This window comes from Podarcis vaucheri (assembly GCF_965113315.1).
Source record: "Podarcis vaucheri genome assembly, chromosome: 14".
Classification (NCBI taxonomy): domain Eukaryota; kingdom Metazoa; phylum Chordata; class Lepidosauria; order Squamata; family Lacertidae; genus Podarcis; species Podarcis vaucheri.
In genome coordinates, this window is record NC_138752.1 from 54,566,382 (window position 1) to 54,584,741 (window position 18,360).

Sequence of the window (18,360 nt, forward strand, 5' to 3'; positions counted from 1 at the left end):
TTTTTGTGTAGATAAGCAGCCTAATCCTGTGCAGAAGTAGGGAATTTCAGTAGACTTAGGCATGCTTAATTCTGCATGGGAAGGGGTTGTAAGAATTACAAATATAGGTGGGGGCATGTGCGTGTCTACTCACCCAGACCCAAGCATGCCCTCCATGCTGGGCGACTATTGACTTGCATAGCTCTAGAGAAACGGGCAAAGGCTGACTTTTCCAAAACCTCAAATTAGTCTCGCAGCTTTACTTAACGTTCAGTTAACATTTAGAGGGGTCCATTTATCCCCCGGTATGGGTTAAACCACAGAGCCTAGGGCTTGCCAATCAGAAGGTTGGCGGTTCGAATCCTTGTGATGGGGTGAGCTCACATTGCTCGGTCCCTGCTCCTGCCCACCTAGCAGTTCGAAAGCACAAAGTGCAAGTAGATAAATAGGTATCGCTCCAGTGGGAAGGTAAATGGCGTTTCCGTGCGCTGCTCTGGTTCGCCAGAAGCGGCTTCGTCATGCTGGCCACATGACCCGGAAGCTGTACGCTGGCTCCCTCGGCCAATAAAGCGAGATGAACGTCGCAACCCTAGAGTCGTCTGCGACTGGACCTAATGGTCAGGGGTCCCTTTACCTTTATGGCTTTTCTTAACATTCTCTTGTAATAGAAAGTAGTTCTTTAAGAACCTGTCAGGACAAGTTTTTACAGATTCATTGTAAGGAGAGCTCTGCTGGATCTGCCTTGAGACTCCTATCAGCCCAGAATTCTGCTTCTGCCCCCCTCCCCTGCCTGGCAAACAAGGCAGATAACGATAACGATATCTTTATTGTCATTGTCCCGTGCGGAACAATGAAATTGAAAATCAGTTGCCCTTTGCTGCAATTGGCTTTCAGGGGCACAGTTGTGGGTGTGAGAGAGGGCCTCCTTGGTGGTGGCTGCTCCCAGACAAGTCAGAAACTCCCTCCCTATGGAAGTTAGACTGGCTCTCTCCTTGCTTTCTTTCCGCCAGTTGCGGTTCCAACAGGTTCTTGGTCATGGACTACTTTTACTGAAAGGGCTGGTGCCATGCTAGATTTGGGGGGCAATTATTTGTATGGTCTTAAATAGATTTGATATGTTTGTATATATAGTTTGAATTCAATCAGTGTTCTTTAATTGTCTTTTTAATTATTCCCCGGGGGGGGCACGTGTTTATCTGCCTCCATTTTATCTGTAACCCTCCCTGAGTCCCTTCAGGGGAAAAGGCGGGGTTTAAACAAATATATTATGGTGGCGACGCTGCCTGCGGTATGGGAAGTCATCTATATAGGATGTCCCTCCCCCTCTTTCTTTTTTCCTTTCTCCTGTGAAGAGGCTGCATCTTAATGTTGTATTTTATTCTTGTTTTTTAAGTTGTATTTTAATCAACTTGTTTTTATTATTGGTGGTTAGCCGCCCTGAGCCCGGTCTTGGCTGGGGGGGGCGGGGTATAAATAAAATTTATTTATTCATTCATTCATTCATTCATTCATTCTATACTCCCCCTCCCCCCAAGGCCAACCTGACACCTTTTATGGAAAGCCCATAAAACAGGGGGCTTGGACCAGATGACCCTCAGGGGGTCTCTCTGTGCTTCCAGGGCTAGACTGCGCCTGAGCCGGGAGGCTCCGCCTGGCTAGCAGGCAGCCAAGGGCGAGAAGCGGGTGGGGCGGGAGGAGCGCAACTGGGCATGCGCGGAGCCGCCGGCCGGCCGAGCTTCCTTTCCGGCGTTGTTTACAGGCAGCCCGGCTCGATTTGCGCGTGCGCGGCCGCAGCGCCTGCCCTCGATGGTGACGGGCAGCCACGTGACGCCGTCCTCCCGCCGCGCGGCCAATGAGGCGCCGCCTTCTTGCGAGGTGGGCTTGACGCCGCCGCCGCCGCTGAGGTATCCGCTCCCGGCCCCGCTCGGTCTCCGCCGCCCTCGCCCTCCTCCGGACTCCCTCCCCGGGATGAATTAAGCGAGCCGCGTGCCGACGCCGCCTCCGGCCTGGAGCTGGGGCAGCCGCCGCCCCTCCTCAGGTACGCCGCGCTGAGCGGGCGCCGGGCCGCCTCAGGGCCCGGCCGCGGGGCGGAACTTGGGCCGGGGGACGAAGCGGCGGCGGCGCCGGAGGCCCCGGCCAGGAGGAGGAGGAGGAGGCGGCAGCCCGGCCTTTCCCTCCGTGGGAGCCGCCTCCGCGTCCCTGAGAGCAAGGCCCCGCCCGCCCCGGGATTGGGGCCGCTCCGGCAGCCCCGCGAATGGGCCCTCAGGGGTTGTCAGCGGAGCAGAAGGGCGCCTGAGGTTCTCGATTACCCGCCCTTCGCCCGAAGGTCGCAGCATTGAAGCGAAGTGTTGCAAGCAGCGCGCGCTCACGACACACACACAGTAATATTGTTCCAGTTACAGATAGGTAGCCGTGTTGGTCTGCCATAGTCAAAATAAAAAAAATTCTTTCCTGTAGCACCTTAAAGACCAACTAAGTTAGTTCTTGGTATGAGCTTTCGTGTGCATGCACACTTCTTCAGATACTTCAGATACTTCTTCAGTAATATTGTTGTTATTATTCACTTTCTTGCCAAAGGCAACTTAGAGTAACTTGCAACCAAGTGAAAAACCCAAATAAACAAAACTCTACGTAAATTATTGCGTCTTAGAAACCCGTTAAAATAATACATTAAATGCACGCCCGTTCTCGCTGACACAAAACCCCACACATGAAGTAAAATAGAAACATCGCCACCCGACCCCATTCACTACTCCACCTCTTCCTAATGTAACACTTAACGTCCCAACAAATGAAACTGATCTGTTGAAAATGTAACTTGAAAAAAGAGACATTGCACCTGCTTTTGTAAGCCAAGGAATCTTTAATAAAAATACATAAAAATAAAAGCACACCCATTCTAAGAATAATATGCGACCTGCTTAGTGGGAGGCATTAATGCGGAAGATACTGCCCAGGCCCCCCTGTCAGTACAGAGCAGGCAGTTGCCAGGATTGCAAAGGAAGCCCTCCCCACCCCTGGCAGGTCCTGTGCCAGCCACTTCCTCTCAGGTTAACACTGGTCTGGTATTCCTGAGGAGGCATCTCGCTTCCCTCTCTCTTGACCTTGCCCCCTCGCAAATGTCACCATGAGATGAGAAGTTTAATTTATTTGTTTGAAAGAGTTCCATGCCGTTTTTTCAAACATTCACAGCAGCCGAGGCAATGCAACAAACATTCAGTGAGCCACAACTGTCACCATAAAAAACTAACCATCCTGAAAACATAATTTACTTGGGGATTTAGTAAACATAATTTACTTGTGGCTCCTGGGGAAGCTTGTTGCTTCCATTTGATTCTGTCATAAGACCTAATTGTGTGTTTCCTGTGAACTCTGATCTCCCAGGTCCTTGTCCATTGCTCTTAACCATTACATCACAGGGCTGTACTTAGTGTTATTGTTTTAGCTTGTTGAGTAGTTTTGGTCTGTTAACTCTCAGGATTTGTTTGAATATATTCTCTTTATTGTTGGTTTTAATACTCTATTGATATTTAGATTTTTTTTCTGTTTACTGCTCTGGAATCCATATTTGAATAAAGGTATGGTTTTGCTTCTTTCAAAGTAGTAAGGAGAAGAGGGAGGTGAGATGTGTGTAATAGTGTCTTCACCACTTTTTACAGGATTTCTTGACCCTGGACTCTTAGCAGTTGGACTTTACAGCAGCCCAAAAGTAAGATCAAGTCAAGACTAGTCCTAATATTGCTGCAGGTGAGCCAGGGCAGGGGCTGTATGTATACTGGGTTGCCCCTGGTCGCCTCTTTGGAATATGTTGATATTTTAAAGCTGAAAATAGCATTTAGGTTTGCTTTTGTTTGTGTGTGTGTGTGTGAGAGAGAGAGAGAGAGAGAGAGAGAGAGAGACGGGATGTGTGGGATGTTTTGCATTCCAGTGAAAGATCCAAGTCACAGTTCCAATAGGCCCTCCCTTTGTTTAAAACGAACGGGGGTGTTTTGTTTCCCAGGCAGATGTCTTTTCATTGCAAGGGAGCCTGAAACAGGCAGGCCTCCTGTGAAGTGCATCAGAAGAGAAAAATGGGAACATTTGCCATTTGGGATGACAACAAGCAGGCAAAGAGGAAACAAAGGACTTTATGTGAGAGTAGCATAAAGTGTGATGGGGAGCATAACTGTGACTATGCTGGGGGTGACAAGGGTTATGGCTGCACTTGGCTCAGAAGGTGAAGCAGGATGCCAAGTCTTCTCTGCCTTTTGAAAGTGTCCTTGAAGAGCTTGAATTGCAAGTGGTTGATTGCTAGCAAAGTTTTCTGTGTCCACCTAAGACTGGTGGCACTTGTATCAACATGGCACACTAGGGTTGAGCTCCCATTTCCTTTTTAGAGTATGAGGTGCAGCATTAATCCTCCAGGGCTATACTGAAGGCAGCCCCTGACTTGGGCTCTGTTGCTCACACACAGAATGAAGGTCTGCAATGTTGCAGTGATTGCCTCCTCCCCTTTAATGGTGTGGAATTGTCCACCCCATTAATGCTGCTTGAACCCTTTCAAGAGCCTAGATGAACAAGATGCTGAAGATGAAAGCTACCAAGGGCTTGTTGGCATTTAAGCCTGTTGAATGGTTGTAGCATCTTCCAAATAATCCCAAGAACAGAAGTCCTTGATGGAGCTGAATTTCCAGAATTGCTTTTATTGTTTTTGGTTTTTTTTTACTGGGAAATTCTTAAACTCAGTTTAAGCTCTGCGTATACTCTGAAAAAAAATTAGGCATTTCTGACCTCAGAGCTTGTCTTGACGGCAAACTCTTTGTCATTTTGTTGGTTCGTGTTGAGATAACTTTTAAAAATTTAAGTTTAGATGAACAAATGCTTGGATGGATCTCAAACTTGTAAGAACAAGGTTGAGTGGCAGGAAGTGCGAAGGTCCTTGCCTAAACAGGATGCCTGCTCTCTAAATGAGACCACCTTGTTCTTCCATTGGTCTTTTTAAAAATATGTGTATTTTTCTCCATTGCTCTGTTTGATCAGTTACATTTTTACTAATAAGGGGGAAACTAGACTCCTGCTGTCCACTGAAGGCACCAGAGGAATGGGTTGCCGCAGGAGTTATTTAGTGACATTGCTAGAACAATGGGCTGTTAGTATGGCCCAGGTGATAAAGTCTCCCTTTTAGTGGGAGGGGAGAGGCCCTTGATCTAGTCTGAGTCCCCACACAGGCCTCTAGCTGGTACTGCTCACAACAATGAAGCTGTTTTTCGGTACAGTGGTACCTTGGTTCCTGAATGGCTTGGCTCCTGAACACCGCAAACCCAGAAGTAAGTTTTCTGGTTTGCAAATGTTTTTCAGAAGCCGAACGTCCGATGCGGCTTCCAATTGAGTGCAGGAAGCTCCTGCAGCCAGTCGGAAGCCATGCCTTGGTTTTCTAACTGTTCCGGGAGTCAAACAGACTCCCGGAATGGATTAAGTTCGAGAACCAAGGTTCCGCTGTATTTTATTGGATTTATGCTGCTTCTGTCTGGGTTCACTGATTTGTGATATTCCTCTCCCATGGAAGCCATTAGGTTTTGACAGGGAGATGCTAATGTGATAATAGTTTTGCTGTACCTGCTGGTATTCTATCCTTGTGATTAATTGCCATCTCCGTTTTAAATAATTAAAAACCTGGTTCTTATTTCTAACTTGAACTTTGGACCTTGAATAATTTGTATGCCTGTCACTAAAAAGCTATTTTGTATCTCTTATCAGGTATTTAATTTTTTAAAAAAGATGACTAGGTTGTGCATGTTGATAGCAAGAGAGTTTCCAAACCTCTGCCTTGGTTGCTGGTTGGAAGGACCCTATGCCGCTGGGGAGAGAGCTTTCTATGGGTAGAAGGAAATATAAAATGCGTATACAGTTATACCTCATGTTACGGACGCTTCAGGTTATGTGTTTGCATGTTCTGGGCCGCAGGAAACCCGGAAGTACCAGAATGGGTTACTCCCGGGTTTCGCCACTCGCGCATGTGCAGAAGCACCAAATCACGCAGACGCGGCACTTCAGGGTGCAAACGCTGCGGGTTGCAGACGTGCCTCTGTCATGGATTACGTCTGCAACCCAAGGTTCCACTGTATATCAAAGACTTTGTTTTTGTACATAGTTAACCTGTACAGTTCATGGTCCTGAGATGTAGTAGCAACCAACAATGGAATGAGCCTCACAAGGTGGATGCAAACATACCACTCTGAATGGAAATAGCAACAGGCGCTTTACCTGAAATGCTGAGAGCGAGAAGCTTGTTGGGTGAGTGTTTTTCCATGTGCTGGAGACTTGCCTTTGCCCCACTGTTTCCCCCTAGGGAAACCTGATATCTACTGTGTTTTCTCCAGATTGACATTTGCTAAAGAGCGGGTTTCGAGGAGAAAGCAGGGCAAGGGCAAAACCACTGGGACCAGTGCTTTCTAGGCATGGGAGAAGCACAAGTCTGAATGAGCCATAAGAGTTTAAAACAGACAAAGGGTAGGAAATATTCGTCATTTTCAAACAGCCCACTGGAAATTCTGAAGGAAGCTCTTCAAAAGCTTTTTAGGAAGTCAGTTTAAAGCTTGACCTCTTCCAAGACTGGAAAGCTGCAAAATGTGAGATTAAAGGAATGGTTGTTTTTTCTGGGAAGTGAAGACAGGCCACTGGAAATTCTGAAGGAAGCTCTTCCAAAGCTTTTTAGGAAGTCAAGTTTAAAGCTTGACCTCTTCCAAGACTGGAAAGCAGCAAAATGTGAGATTAAAGGAATGGTTGTTTTTTTCTGGGAAGTGAAGACAGGATGACAGTAGAAGGTGTTCTGGACATGGGAAGAGTGCATTCGCAAGTGCAGCACGAATCAGCAGGACTTACTTTGGATGGCTAAAGAGTGCATCTGCTCAGGGACGAGTTACCACATAATCCTAATCTGTAATTCTGAAGTACTGTGTATGGTCCAAAAATATTCAGTGTTATCAAAATGTCTTCTCATACTGGTGGTGATTTTCTTCCCTTTGTGTCTGGTAGCCATCAAAGCTGCTGTGACGAGACCCCTAAAGACTCAGCCGTCTTGCAGGAAGCAAAGTCCCCATGGTGATATTTTCCATCTGCTGTGTTAAAGCGTTTTCTTTGCAAAATGCAAAGCACATGGTGTTTTGACCCAGTTTTAGAGCAACACTAATAATAAACTGTCGTGAGCCGGCCTCCTTTGTGTTACTAAGAGGACCTAGAAGCTACTGAAAGGAGGGTTTGGGTGGGAGCTGGCTTAATCGGGAGTGCTGGATTCTACTTGTGCAGGGGTCTTAAGAAAGGTGTGCATCATGAGTAGGGGGTGCGACCTTAGGGCTGCTGTGGTCCTGCTGCTAGGAGGCAATTTGGTCAAGGAAGAGAGAGTCTGCTTGACATTGCACTAGTTCTGTCTCCTCTGGCTTTTGGCCTCTTCTGGAAGGTAAGCTGGCAGTTTGTGCCTCTTTGCTTCCTGCTGCTTTGAGTCTGGGTAGTCTTCCTACTTCCCAGACAAAGGTTTTAGCCATAATTCTTGCTGCAGCAGAGGAAGTAATCTGACAGGTGAGAGGGAGAGGCGGGTACCAGGGCCATCTCCTTCAGCTCAGCTGAGAAGTCAGCTGTGTTCGGCGCTTAACCTGCCTGAACTATTTCCTTCCGTTAAAGTCTGTCATTCTAAGAACTCAAACTTTAACAGCTGGTGACTGGGTTTTGCATTCGCCTTTCCCTCCTCATCTCTTTTTCCTTCTGTGTTGTGTTTTTCAGGTTGTAAGTCTTTAGGCTGGGACTGTCTTTGTTTTTAATCTGTGCACTACATTTTGGAATTGTTAGACAATTTATAAATATGGATGATAATAATAATAAAAAGTCCTTTGGCACTTTTAAAAAGGCAAATGTTATCAAGTTGGACTGTCCATCTCAAGGTTAGATCTTCCACTCATCGACTCCCCTCCCCACTTACTAATTGGATAGGAGGAGGGTTTGAGCCAGATGTTCCTCTCAAACCACATTACGGATGCCTGTCAGTCTGATTTTCCTCTGCCTTGGAGTGTGATCCTGTGCATGAAAGTAGCCCCACTAAAGTCATATGAGAACTATATTTTCTGACCCTACACATGTTTACTTGGAAGTAAGTTCTGCTGAATTCAATACACAAAATTGTTGTTTGTATTACATTTACACTGGTAGAGGGCTTAAAAAAGGTAAAGATTAAGGACCCCTGACAGTTAAGTCCAGTTGTAAACGACTCTAGGGTTGCGGCGCTCATCTCACTTTCAGGCCGAGGGAGCCGGCGTTGGTCTGCAGACAGTTTTTCTGGGTCATGTGGGCAGCATGACTAAGCCGCTTCTGGTGCAACGGAACACCGAAACCAGAGCAGCGCACGGAAATGCCGTTTACCTTCCCACTGGAGCAGTACCTATTTATCTACTTGTACTTTTTTAGGTGTGCTTTTGAACTGCTAGGTTGGCAGGAGCTGGGACCGAGCAACGGGAGCTCACCCCGTCGCAGGGATTCAAACCGCCGACCTTCTGATTGGCAAGCCCAAGAGGCTCAGTGGTTTAAACCATAGCACCACCCACGTCTCCAGTAGAGGGCTTTAGATTAAAATAAATAGGTAACAGATGGTCCAGCAGTTGAGTTAATATCAAAGATGTTCCTGGAACTTAATAAAGATTAGCAGCACTGACATTTCCCTTCTTATGCCTATGTAGAGCTGGCAGTAGTAGCATTTGCCAAGGCTGACTTTGGGCCTTTTGAATTTCCCACAGTCAGGGTCATTGGATTTGGCTTGTCTGCAGCAGGTAAACATACACATGGCAAAGAGGGAATGCTTTGCTCTTCCTGTTTGGTGTTGGGAACATCTAGGTTGCCTTTGGTGTACACAATGCATTACAGTGCTTAATGCAGCAGCAAGATACCCACCCACCCCCAGTTTAGCCCCAACAGAAGCTTTCACTTTATCATGTGAAGAATGCATACACACAGACCTGTCCTTTGTATTTTGGTCGCTGAGGGAAAATCTCTGCCTGTTGCTCAGGCAGACTGTTTGTTTTTTTAGTTATCTAATCATGTTCTTCTCCAGGTTTGGGGAACTCCCATCATTCCTGGCCATTTGCCATGCTTTCTGGGGCTAATGGAAGTTGTAGTTCAGCAACATCTGGAAGGTCAAAGGTTCCCTGCACCTGCTGTATTCAAACCAAGCAAACTTATTTGCTTTTCAGTTTAATTTCCTGGAGTGCAGAGTTTGGCAAAGCAGCTCATAGGAAGTGAATAGGAAGCAGGCAGCTCAGGACCAGTTGCAGGCCTCCTTCCGGTGGGGGGGGGGGTGGAGGCGGACATTGCAAGGTGAGCTTAGATCAATAGCATCAGGATGTAGGAGGTGCTTGCAGAGGTAGGATAAATTTTCAGATGCTTATTGAAGATCTTTATGCTGAGAGTTTGAATATTTTCAAGGCGAGCCAGTCATTTTGATGATTATTTTATATTACAGTGTACCCTCTGGATACGAATGTAATTCATTCCGGGGGTCCGTACGGACCCTGAAAATTCCGTAAGAGGCGCTGCTTCTGTGCATGCACACACACAGCATGATAAAGCGCTTCTGTGCATGTGCCCGGGGCGAAACCCAGAAGTATACACTTCCTTTTTTTTCTTTTTTTAAAAAATGACATTTATTGGAAGTTTAAAAATTACAGAAAAAAGAAAAGAGGAAAACAATAAAAAATTTAACAGAACATACATTACCATACATAAAAAGAAAAACATAAAAAATACAACAATACAGCAAAAAAAACAAAAACACTAAAACGCACATCCAATATTCCATATCTTTACCTTTCATTTACTTGTTTCATCGACCTCCTCACACCTCCCTTTTTTGTATTCTAGTTCAATTAACTATTTCAGCAAATTCTTTCCATCTTTCTCAATTTTTGTTCTATAATTTATCTTAATGGTCTAACCTTTAATTTTTTCATTTTGGCCCATTATCAATCAGCTTTTACTTAATTCTTTATTACATTTCTGCTAAAACCATATAACTTCATTCCAACATCCTTCTAACATTCATTAATTTTGCAATGTTTTTGTAAATATACTTTAAATTTTTTCCAATCTTCCACCGACTCTTCTCCCTGGTCTCGGATTCTGCCAGTCATTTCCGCCAGTTCCATGTAGTCCATCAGCTTCATCTGCCATTCTTCCCTGGTGGGTAGATCTTGTGTCTTCCAATACTTTGCGATAAGTATTCTTGCTGCTGTTGTGGCGTACATTAAAAAAAATCCTATCTTTCCTTGGCACCAATTGGCCGACAATGCCCAGGAGAAAGGCCTCTGGTTTCTTCAGGAAGGTATATTTAAATACCTTTTTCATTTCATTATAGATCATCTCCCAGAATGCCTTAATCTTTGGGCACGTCCACCAAAGGTGAAAGAATGTACCTTCAGTTTCATTACATTTCCAACATTTGTTATCGGGCAAATGATAGATTCTTGCAAGCTTGACTGGTGTTATGTACCACCTGTAAATCATTTTTATTAAATTCTCTTTTAAGGCATTACATGCCGTAAACTTCATACCAGTGGTCCATAGCTGTTCCCAGTCAGCCATCATAATATTATGTCCAACATCTTGTGCCCATTTAATCATGGCAGATTTCACCGTTTCATCTTGAGTATTCCATTTCAACAGCAAGTTATACATTCTTGACAAATTCTTAACTTTAGGGTCTAACAATTCTGTTTCCAATTTTGATTTTTCCACCTGGAAGCCTAATTCTTTGTCCAAGTTATATGCCTCCATTATTTGATAATAATGGAGCCAATCTCGTACTTTGTTTTTTAATTTTTCAAAGCTCTGCAGTTTTAATCTGTCACTCTCTTGTTCCAAAATTTCCCAATACTTTGGCCATTTGGCCTCCATATTGAGTTTTTCCTGAGCCTTTGCTTCCATTGGTGACAACCATCTTGGGGTTTTATTTTCTAACAAATCCTTATATCTTATCCAAACATTAAACAGTGCTTTTCTGACAATATGGTTTTTGAACACTTTGTGTGCTTTAACCTTATCATACCACAGATATGCATGCCAACCAAATACATTATTGAAACCTTTCACAGAAGTATACACTTCCAGGTTTGCCGCATTCACAACCCGAAAGTTACATTACCCAAAGGTAACATAACCCGAGGGTCCACTGTATTTTTATAAGACGTGATCCTATAATTGCAGAATTGTTGAGGTGGAAGGGACTCCAAGGGTCAACCAGTCCAACCCCCTGCTATGCAGGAACCTCAGCTAAAGCAGCCATGACAGTTGGTCATCCAACCTCTGCTTAAAAACCTTTTCTTTCTTTTCTTTTCCAGGTGTGAATGACAGAGGAGGTGCCTCCAACTGCACTTAGTGAGATATACCTCCGTCTTCTGTGCCATGATGACATAGACACAGTCAAGCAGCTCTGCGGTGATTGGTTCCCAATAGAGTATGTTGCAGCCTGGGCTCCTGCAACTGATTTGCTTGGGGGGGAGGGAGGAAGAGGAATGGAATCTGCCTCCTTGAATTTCGTGAACTGGCAGGTGTAACCACAGCCAGAGCGGACACTGACAACTCAGAGATCCTGTTGTTATGCTGGGGCAGTTGATCATAAAATGAGAAAACTGTCAACCAAAGGCCATCAAGACCAGGGGTAGGGAGCCTCAGACTTTGGGCCCGGATGTTGATCCTCCAGGCTTCACTATCTTGCCCTCAAGGCTTTCCCCAGAAATGACTGTTAATAGCAGACACTTCCTCACATCACTGCCCCCCTTTAAATTGTAAACAAACTCTGAATGCTATTAACATCCTATTTATATTAATGCGTGCTTTCTAGGGAAAGTCACTAGAAAACAAGTTAAATACAACTTTGCAACTAACCAGCTTGACTGGTATTGTATCCATCCATCTATCTGTATGTTACAGTTGTTTTTTTTAAATGAAATTCGGGGTCCCTTCAAACTGTACAATTCTATGTTTAGAAAGGGGAACTTTTCCATGTGAAGAAACAGCAGGGGAAATCTTTCCACTGCACATGTGCTGCAGCTCGTATGAGATCTGTTGGGTTCTTCCCTCACCTCTGTCTGTACCTTTCTTCCCAGGTACCCTGACTCATGGTATCGGGACATCACCTCCAACAAGAAGTTTTTTTCCCTGGCAGCCACTTACCGAGGCTCTATTGTGGGAATGATAGTAGCTGAGATCAAGAGTCGAACAAAAGTGCACAAAGAGGTATGAGAGAGGGCCCCACTCCAGGAGCAGGTGCACAACCCTTGCCTACCCACCAGCCATTGAGCAATTGAGGCTTGCATCACGGAGTCCATGTTTGTCTTTATAATGGGACAGCAAGCTAGCTGCCTTTCATGGTTTCAGTCGTGCGCTTGTGAAGGCAGCATCTGCTAAAGGATGGGTGGGGAACCTGTGGCTCTCCAAATGTCTGACTGTCGTTTCCGTCATCCCCAGCCATTGGCCATGCTTGGGGGGCTGATTGGAGTTGCAGTCCATTAACATCTGGAGGGCCACAGGCTCCTCTACCGTGTGCTAGAGATCCTGGGGCTTGAAAGGAATTTCCAGTAGTGTTGGGTAGGGCCTTTTTCAATTTTGACTGTTCTCTGCCCCTCTCCATAGACTCCAGTTTCAACCCCCATGTTCTTATTTACCATCTGCCAATTTCCATTTGGCTCCCCTCCCCTGGACACGTGTGTGTGTGTCTGTGTCTGTGTGCGCGCACGCTCCAAATTTTCCTTGCCTCCATCCAACTTCGAAACAGAAAGTTGCCAAGTGAAGAAGGCTGGATTGGCAAAGAGGCTGCTTGGCAAAAAGCACAAAGCATGCCAGAAAAATGGGTTCTGTATCTTTGTGTGTTGAGTAAATGCCTTTCTGTTGTGGGTTTTTTTTCTCCCCTTTAGGATGGTGACATTTTAGCTTCCAGTTTCCCGGTGGATACTCAGGTTGCTTACATTTTAAGCTTAGGAGTGGTAAAAGAATTTCGAAAGCATGGCATAGGTAAGAGTATCTTAGCTTGCAATCTCATATGCGTAGTTGCCTTGGAAGTAAGCCCTATTGAACACAGTGGGACCTAATTCTGAGTAGACATACATAGGATTGCACTTTAAATACTTTGCACTGCTGTAGTCAGTCAAACAACACCCCGAAAAAGGCTGTGTAATTGCATCACAAGCACAAGAGCTGATTGCACATCTATGTATACTCCTCTGTACTTGAAAAAGAAGGGAATTCACATTTCTGGACTAGAAGAGTGTTGCTGCTTTGTGCTCTCCGTGTCTAGGGGCAAGGAATTCCATGTGTCCCCTCTGAGGCAGGACCCCCAGCTACCACCTGCCTCCCTGTGGCTTCTGAGAGCTTGTCATTCTTTGCCTCCATGCTTTCAAGCCTATCCTCACAATCATGGGAGCTGGAAATGTGCCTTTCCTCTTAACTAAAAACTGAGGTGCTTGTGACACTTTCATACTGCAATCAAAAAATCCCCCCACCCTTAGCTGAAGATGCCAGTAAATGTGGTGTGGAAGCCTTGTCAGGCCGAGGGGGCAGAGCCCTTGTCATGGTCTTCACTGCAGCACAGCTCCAAGCCCGTGTTTTAAAACTGCAGAAAGCCTGCCCCTTAATGGCCATAAGTGGTCATTCATCCTCACCCCAGAGTATATGTTTCAAGTTGTAATTAACCTGACAAGCCCCTTGCCAGGCTACCCATGTCCCCTGGCCAGGGTCACACTTGGCAACATTGCGCAATGTGTCGCCTCTGCTAAGTAGTCCAAAAATTAAGAGATGGAAGCATTCCTGTTCCAGTACTAGCGGGGAGGGGGTACAAGGTAGGGGGGAACCCTTGCTTCAGAGTAAGGGCATGTTACTGCGGCTAAAACTCAGTCGCAGCAAAGCAGCAGCGAAAACTGCGTGGATAGTGGGTTGGCCGCGTTTGTTGCTTCTAACGCTTTCTCTCCTGTGGTAGGTTCTCTCTTACTTGAAAGCTTGAAAGATCACATATCAACGACTGCCCAGGATCACTGCAAAGCCATCTACCTGCATGTCCTCACCACTAACAACACTGCTATAAACTTCTATGAAAACAGAGACTTTAAGCAGCACCATTACCTGCCCTACTATTATTCCATAAGAGGCGTCCTCAAAGATGGCTTCACTTACGTTCTGTACATCAATGGTGGGCACCCTCCATGGACAATCTTATATCCTTTGCTGGTGGTCTGGCAAGCTGCGGGATGCTGCTCATGATCTGGTCTGTGGTGTTTTGAGAAGCCATGCACCACGCTGCATGAGCATAGGTCAGAGACTGGTGCTTGGCAGCTCAGGGCAGGGCGAGAGCCCCTTCATCCTACCGAGACCCAGGCTGGCACTGCTGGGGGCGGGGGCTGGTCTGGCCACTGCTGCAACCAAATAGGACTCTCCTAATATAGACATTATACCTGAGACAAAATGTCCAGTGCAATGCAAGATGCAATATATTGAAAGAAGTTAAATTGCTGCATATTTGCTTACTCTCCTGGGCCTTGCACCCCTTCCAGAATAGACTTCATTCTCATATTTTGATAATCTGCAGGGGAAAGAATTCCTACCCTTGTGGAGCTGCCACCTTTCTGTGTCTAGTGCTTCCTCCTGGTGCACAAACAAGTAATAATTGGCAGGTGTGCTCATGTTTGACTTGAAGACTGTGGTTATGGATTGCCTCTTTAGTGGGGCCCAAGTGTCTCGGCCTTGAGAGGCACAAAGTCTAAATTATAATCACGATGCACGTTACATGGAAATATTTATGCTGCTCCCCTGAGGCACCCTGAGCACCCCCAGTGTCCTGGGGTGGGGACCCAGAGCACATTAGAGTTTGCAGGTGATGAACCCTCTTTCCATGGAAAGCAATATTTCCCAGAGAACTTGCCCTGCTGCCAAAGTGTCCTGCTCTATCATGCAAGTTAGAGCTTGTTCATACTGGTGCTCTGTGGGCCTGAGTCTGCTGTGCCACTGAGCTGACACCTGCAGCACTGTCTGGCCGCTTGCTGAGACTCCTCCCAGAGGGAGCAGCAGCGATGGCACCTGCTGCTTCTTTGGCTTGGCCAATTCAGCTGTCTCAGTCTTCACTGTTGGGGCTCCTTAACGGCAGCGCACTGACTATCTTCAGCACATCGGATCGACCTTGGCCAGTCTGAGCCCCTGCACAATTCCCCAGCGGATCTACCGCCAAGCCCAGAGCCTCCTCTGCAGTCTCTTGCCATGGTCGGGCATTTCAGCAAAGAGTGGCATTGAATATAGCCGGACAATGTGATTCTAAGGTGAGTTGCAGCCTGGTCATGCCATTTCCCTGTCCTGTGTGTGCTCCTTGTGCTGCGAGCAAGAAGTGGAGGCCACCCTGGCACCCTCTGTTGTATGCTCTGTTTAGTAAAATGTAAATTTAAGATGCAAGTGCATTAGAACTAGTGCAGGGCTCCACCTTGAATGTGGCACGATACTTGTTTTTTGATGGTTCTGAACAGTGGTTCTCTTGCAGGCAGGTCCTTCTCTACGTGATGAAACGGACAATGGTTTTGCTCACTGATCCATCCCATGAACCTGGATGCCGCTCTGTGAACTAGCCAAGACTTGGCAGATCTTCTCATCTTGCTGGGCTCTCATTTCCCGTGTTGCCCCAGGGCTTAAGGAAGAGTTTGGAGGTTGAAAGTCATGGTTCTCCCGTAGATGCTCCTCCTCCTCCGTAGGTGAGCGGCTCTTCATCCTCCAGCCAGTCTTTCAGCGGCTGCCCGAGAGACACCAGGTGTGCTCCAAGCCCTCTGCTTGGGGTGAGGATGGACCTTGCACAAAAGAGAGGAAGACTGTCTTGATTTTTTTCCTGATGCTGTGACTAGGAGCAGAGAAGGCCGATGCAGGTTTTCACTCCTTTGGTGTAAAAGTTGTGGCTTCATAAGCTGCACTTCTATTTTTGTCGGCTGCTGGGAAGCCCAGAGCTCCAGTGCCTCCCCTCTCACACGGGCTTCCTTTGCCTGGGGGTAGTTTTAAATGAAGCATCTTAGATTGGCTGTTTCATAGTGAAATGGGTGGGTGGGTGTGTATTTCTCAACATACACTGTGTATATAGAATTCTGCCTGTAGTCTGAGCTAGAAGTCTCGACCTGTGGATGCTGTGAAGGTGTGGGAAGATCTGACTTGAGGAATTCACCTTGCTGTGGAAACTCAGGGGCCCTTCACTTCCTCCTTTGCTGAATCTTCCGGTGGGAGCCTGAAGTGCTTGCCTGTCAGTTTCCCCAGTGTCCCAAGGTATAATTGTGGAAATGGGTCTCCCAACGAGGTTGCAGCCAGGGTTGAGGACGTACAGAGGAAACACTTGCTTTGCTGCAAGGCAGAAGTCTCACCTTTGGTTTCTGCTGTCTGTTGAGGCACCTTGGGGGCCTTCAATGGATGCTTTTTGTTTGCCACGTTTTGCACACGACACCCGTTCCCCATTTAGCTTTTAACCCCTGGCTCTGCTGTCCAAAGGTGCATGGTGTAGCCCTCTGGTCCCTCAAGCGTGGGGTGGGGCACAACTGCACTGCACTGCCCCATCTGGGCTTTGCACCACAGCTATCCACTATGGCTGCCCTAAAGGCCAGTAGGATAAGGCGCTTGGCTCTTGTGCAGAGCACCTCTCTGGAGAAGGAGTGCTTTGCAGAGAGCAGCACCGACAGGGTTATGACTGCTCTGATTCTCAGGAGGCATCTCCCCACTATATGACTGCAATGAAGTCAAGGTGTGCTGGATGCAGGGCAAACAGCCTGTCCCTCTGCTGTCGTCTTCTGGGAAGAGTTGCCAGCATCCGAGTGGACCCTTGGAACAGTGCCAGCGAGCTCGTCTTCTTAACTCTGCTGCTCTGTGAGCCCAGAACTCTGAGCTAGGAGGCCCCTGCATGACCAGATGCCTCTTCCCTCCCTTCCAGAATGCCCTTTTGTTTACCCCCCAGTTGAGATTACACAAAGCTTGATGAAGCAGCAGGTCTGAATTTCCAGTTGGAATTAGAAAGCAATATAGATCTCACCACATTTGCAGCAGAAAGATGCTGAGATATTGCAGTGTCTACCTGCCCCAAAGGGGTCCCTTCCCCCAATATTGGCTTAATCTGACTGCATGCTCAGCTCTGTTCTGAGACTTGCACTTTTCGATTTTAAGGAGTAAAACAACTCTTAGGTTTCCTCTTCCATCATGTTGCTGTTTATCTAATCGGAAGGAGGATTCAGAAGCCTAGGCAGGTGCTCCCTATCTATGTATGGCTTTGAGGAAAAGAGCTGCCTCTTTAAGAGGAAGAGTAGACACAGAACCCCTCCACTGTGTCTGGTCACCTGGCTCACGAGGGACTGTGATGGTCCAGTTTCCCAAAGTCAACAGGTTAGCCATAGTGGTGCTGGCTTTGGCAAGGCTTCAGTGGTACTTCCTGCCATTTAGGGCTTGATAAAATGTTACCTGCCTTCCAGTAACGATCAAGAACCCCCATTATGCTGCAGAGGGCAGAAATCTTCCAGAGCTTTGGCTCTCAAATTAAGAGGCACATCCCTGGCAGGCTGAGCTGACACTTGGGGTGCTTCCTTGCCCCATGGATTGATCGCACTGGCAATGCTGCCCTTTGCATAAAAGGCAGGGAGGGTGTCACGTCCTCCAAGGGCCCCCAAGCTTGGATTTAGGAAAGTCCATTTAAATAACAATCATTGTGTGTGATTTTCTTTTAAGTGTGTGTTGTGGTGGGTTTTTGTTTCGTTTTGAAACTTTCCTTTTGCCTGAGAATGTCCTGAGCTGTTATTGTTTCCATGTGTATTTTGGTTTTCTTTTCATGCTTTTGTATACTCCTTGTCTGAGCTCTTTGTGGCTCTTGTATGCCTGCCTGCCTGCTTGCCTGTTGTCTGTGCACACACTACTCCTAAACAGATGGCTTCAGGAAAAGGAAACAAAAGGCCTCAGCTGTGGGCCTGCCCCCTTTGAGAAGACAGTGGTGTTCGCCACAACCCTTATTTATTGAAGAGCAAAGGCCAGCCAGTCACTTTAAATGTCTTTGATTAAAAGAGTTTGTTTTGTTTGCGACTCTCCTGTCTTGTTTTTAACCATTGCACAACAGTGTGGTCTCCTGCCTCTGTTCCTCAGGGCTCTGGCCCGTGAAGCCAGACTGTTGGGGCGGAAGAGCTTTTTCAGAAGCACACACCAAAGGCAGCTGCCCCTGCCAAGACTTGTGCTACTCTGTGCTACTGCCACCCATTCACCCCCCGGCACCCTGTGGCATTTGCCTATGTCTCCCTATGCACAGGGCAAGGCCAGGCAACACAGCAGCAGAAAGGGGGGGGGGAATTAACAGCAAGAGTCTGTTGCTGGAGCTGCTCTGTG

General features: G+C 46.8%; 1 protein-coding gene and 1 long non-coding RNA gene across 5 annotated transcripts; one reads left to right on the forward strand and one right to left on the reverse strand.

The window, feature by feature from the left end:
- Nucleotides 1-1,847: 1,847 nt before the first annotated feature.
- Nucleotides 1,848-18,058, forward strand: NAA60 (N-alpha-acetyltransferase 60, NatF catalytic subunit). Of its 4 annotated transcripts, XM_082199456.1 has the most exons (8): nt 1,848-2,017; nt 3,639-3,726; nt 11,334-11,449; nt 12,102-12,231; nt 12,909-13,005; nt 13,967-14,201; nt 15,133-15,296; nt 15,512-18,058. In XM_082199456.1, the coding sequence occupies exons 3-7, from the start codon at nt 11,340-11,342 to the stop codon at nt 15,287-15,289; spliced, it is 729 nt and encodes a 242-aa protein (XP_082055582.1). In that variant the 5' UTR covers nt 1,848-2,017; nt 3,639-3,726; nt 11,334-11,339; the 3' UTR covers nt 15,290-15,296; nt 15,512-18,058. The 4 variants fall into 4 exon arrangements, with proteins under 4 accessions (XP_082055582.1, XP_082055581.1, XP_082055584.1 ...); XM_082199455.1 differs by lacking the exon at nt 3,639-3,726; XM_082199458.1 differs by lacking the exons at nt 1,848-2,017; nt 3,639-3,726 and adding an exon at nt 7,286-7,414.
- LOC309518894 lies at nt 5,737-6,822 on the reverse strand. Its single transcript, XR_014213639.1, has 2 exons — nt 6,696-6,822; nt 5,737-6,559 (listed from the first exon to the last, which is right to left on the reverse strand). It is a non-coding gene; the product is annotated as an uncharacterized lncRNA (long non-coding RNA).
- Nucleotides 18,059-18,360: the final 302 nt, after the last annotated feature.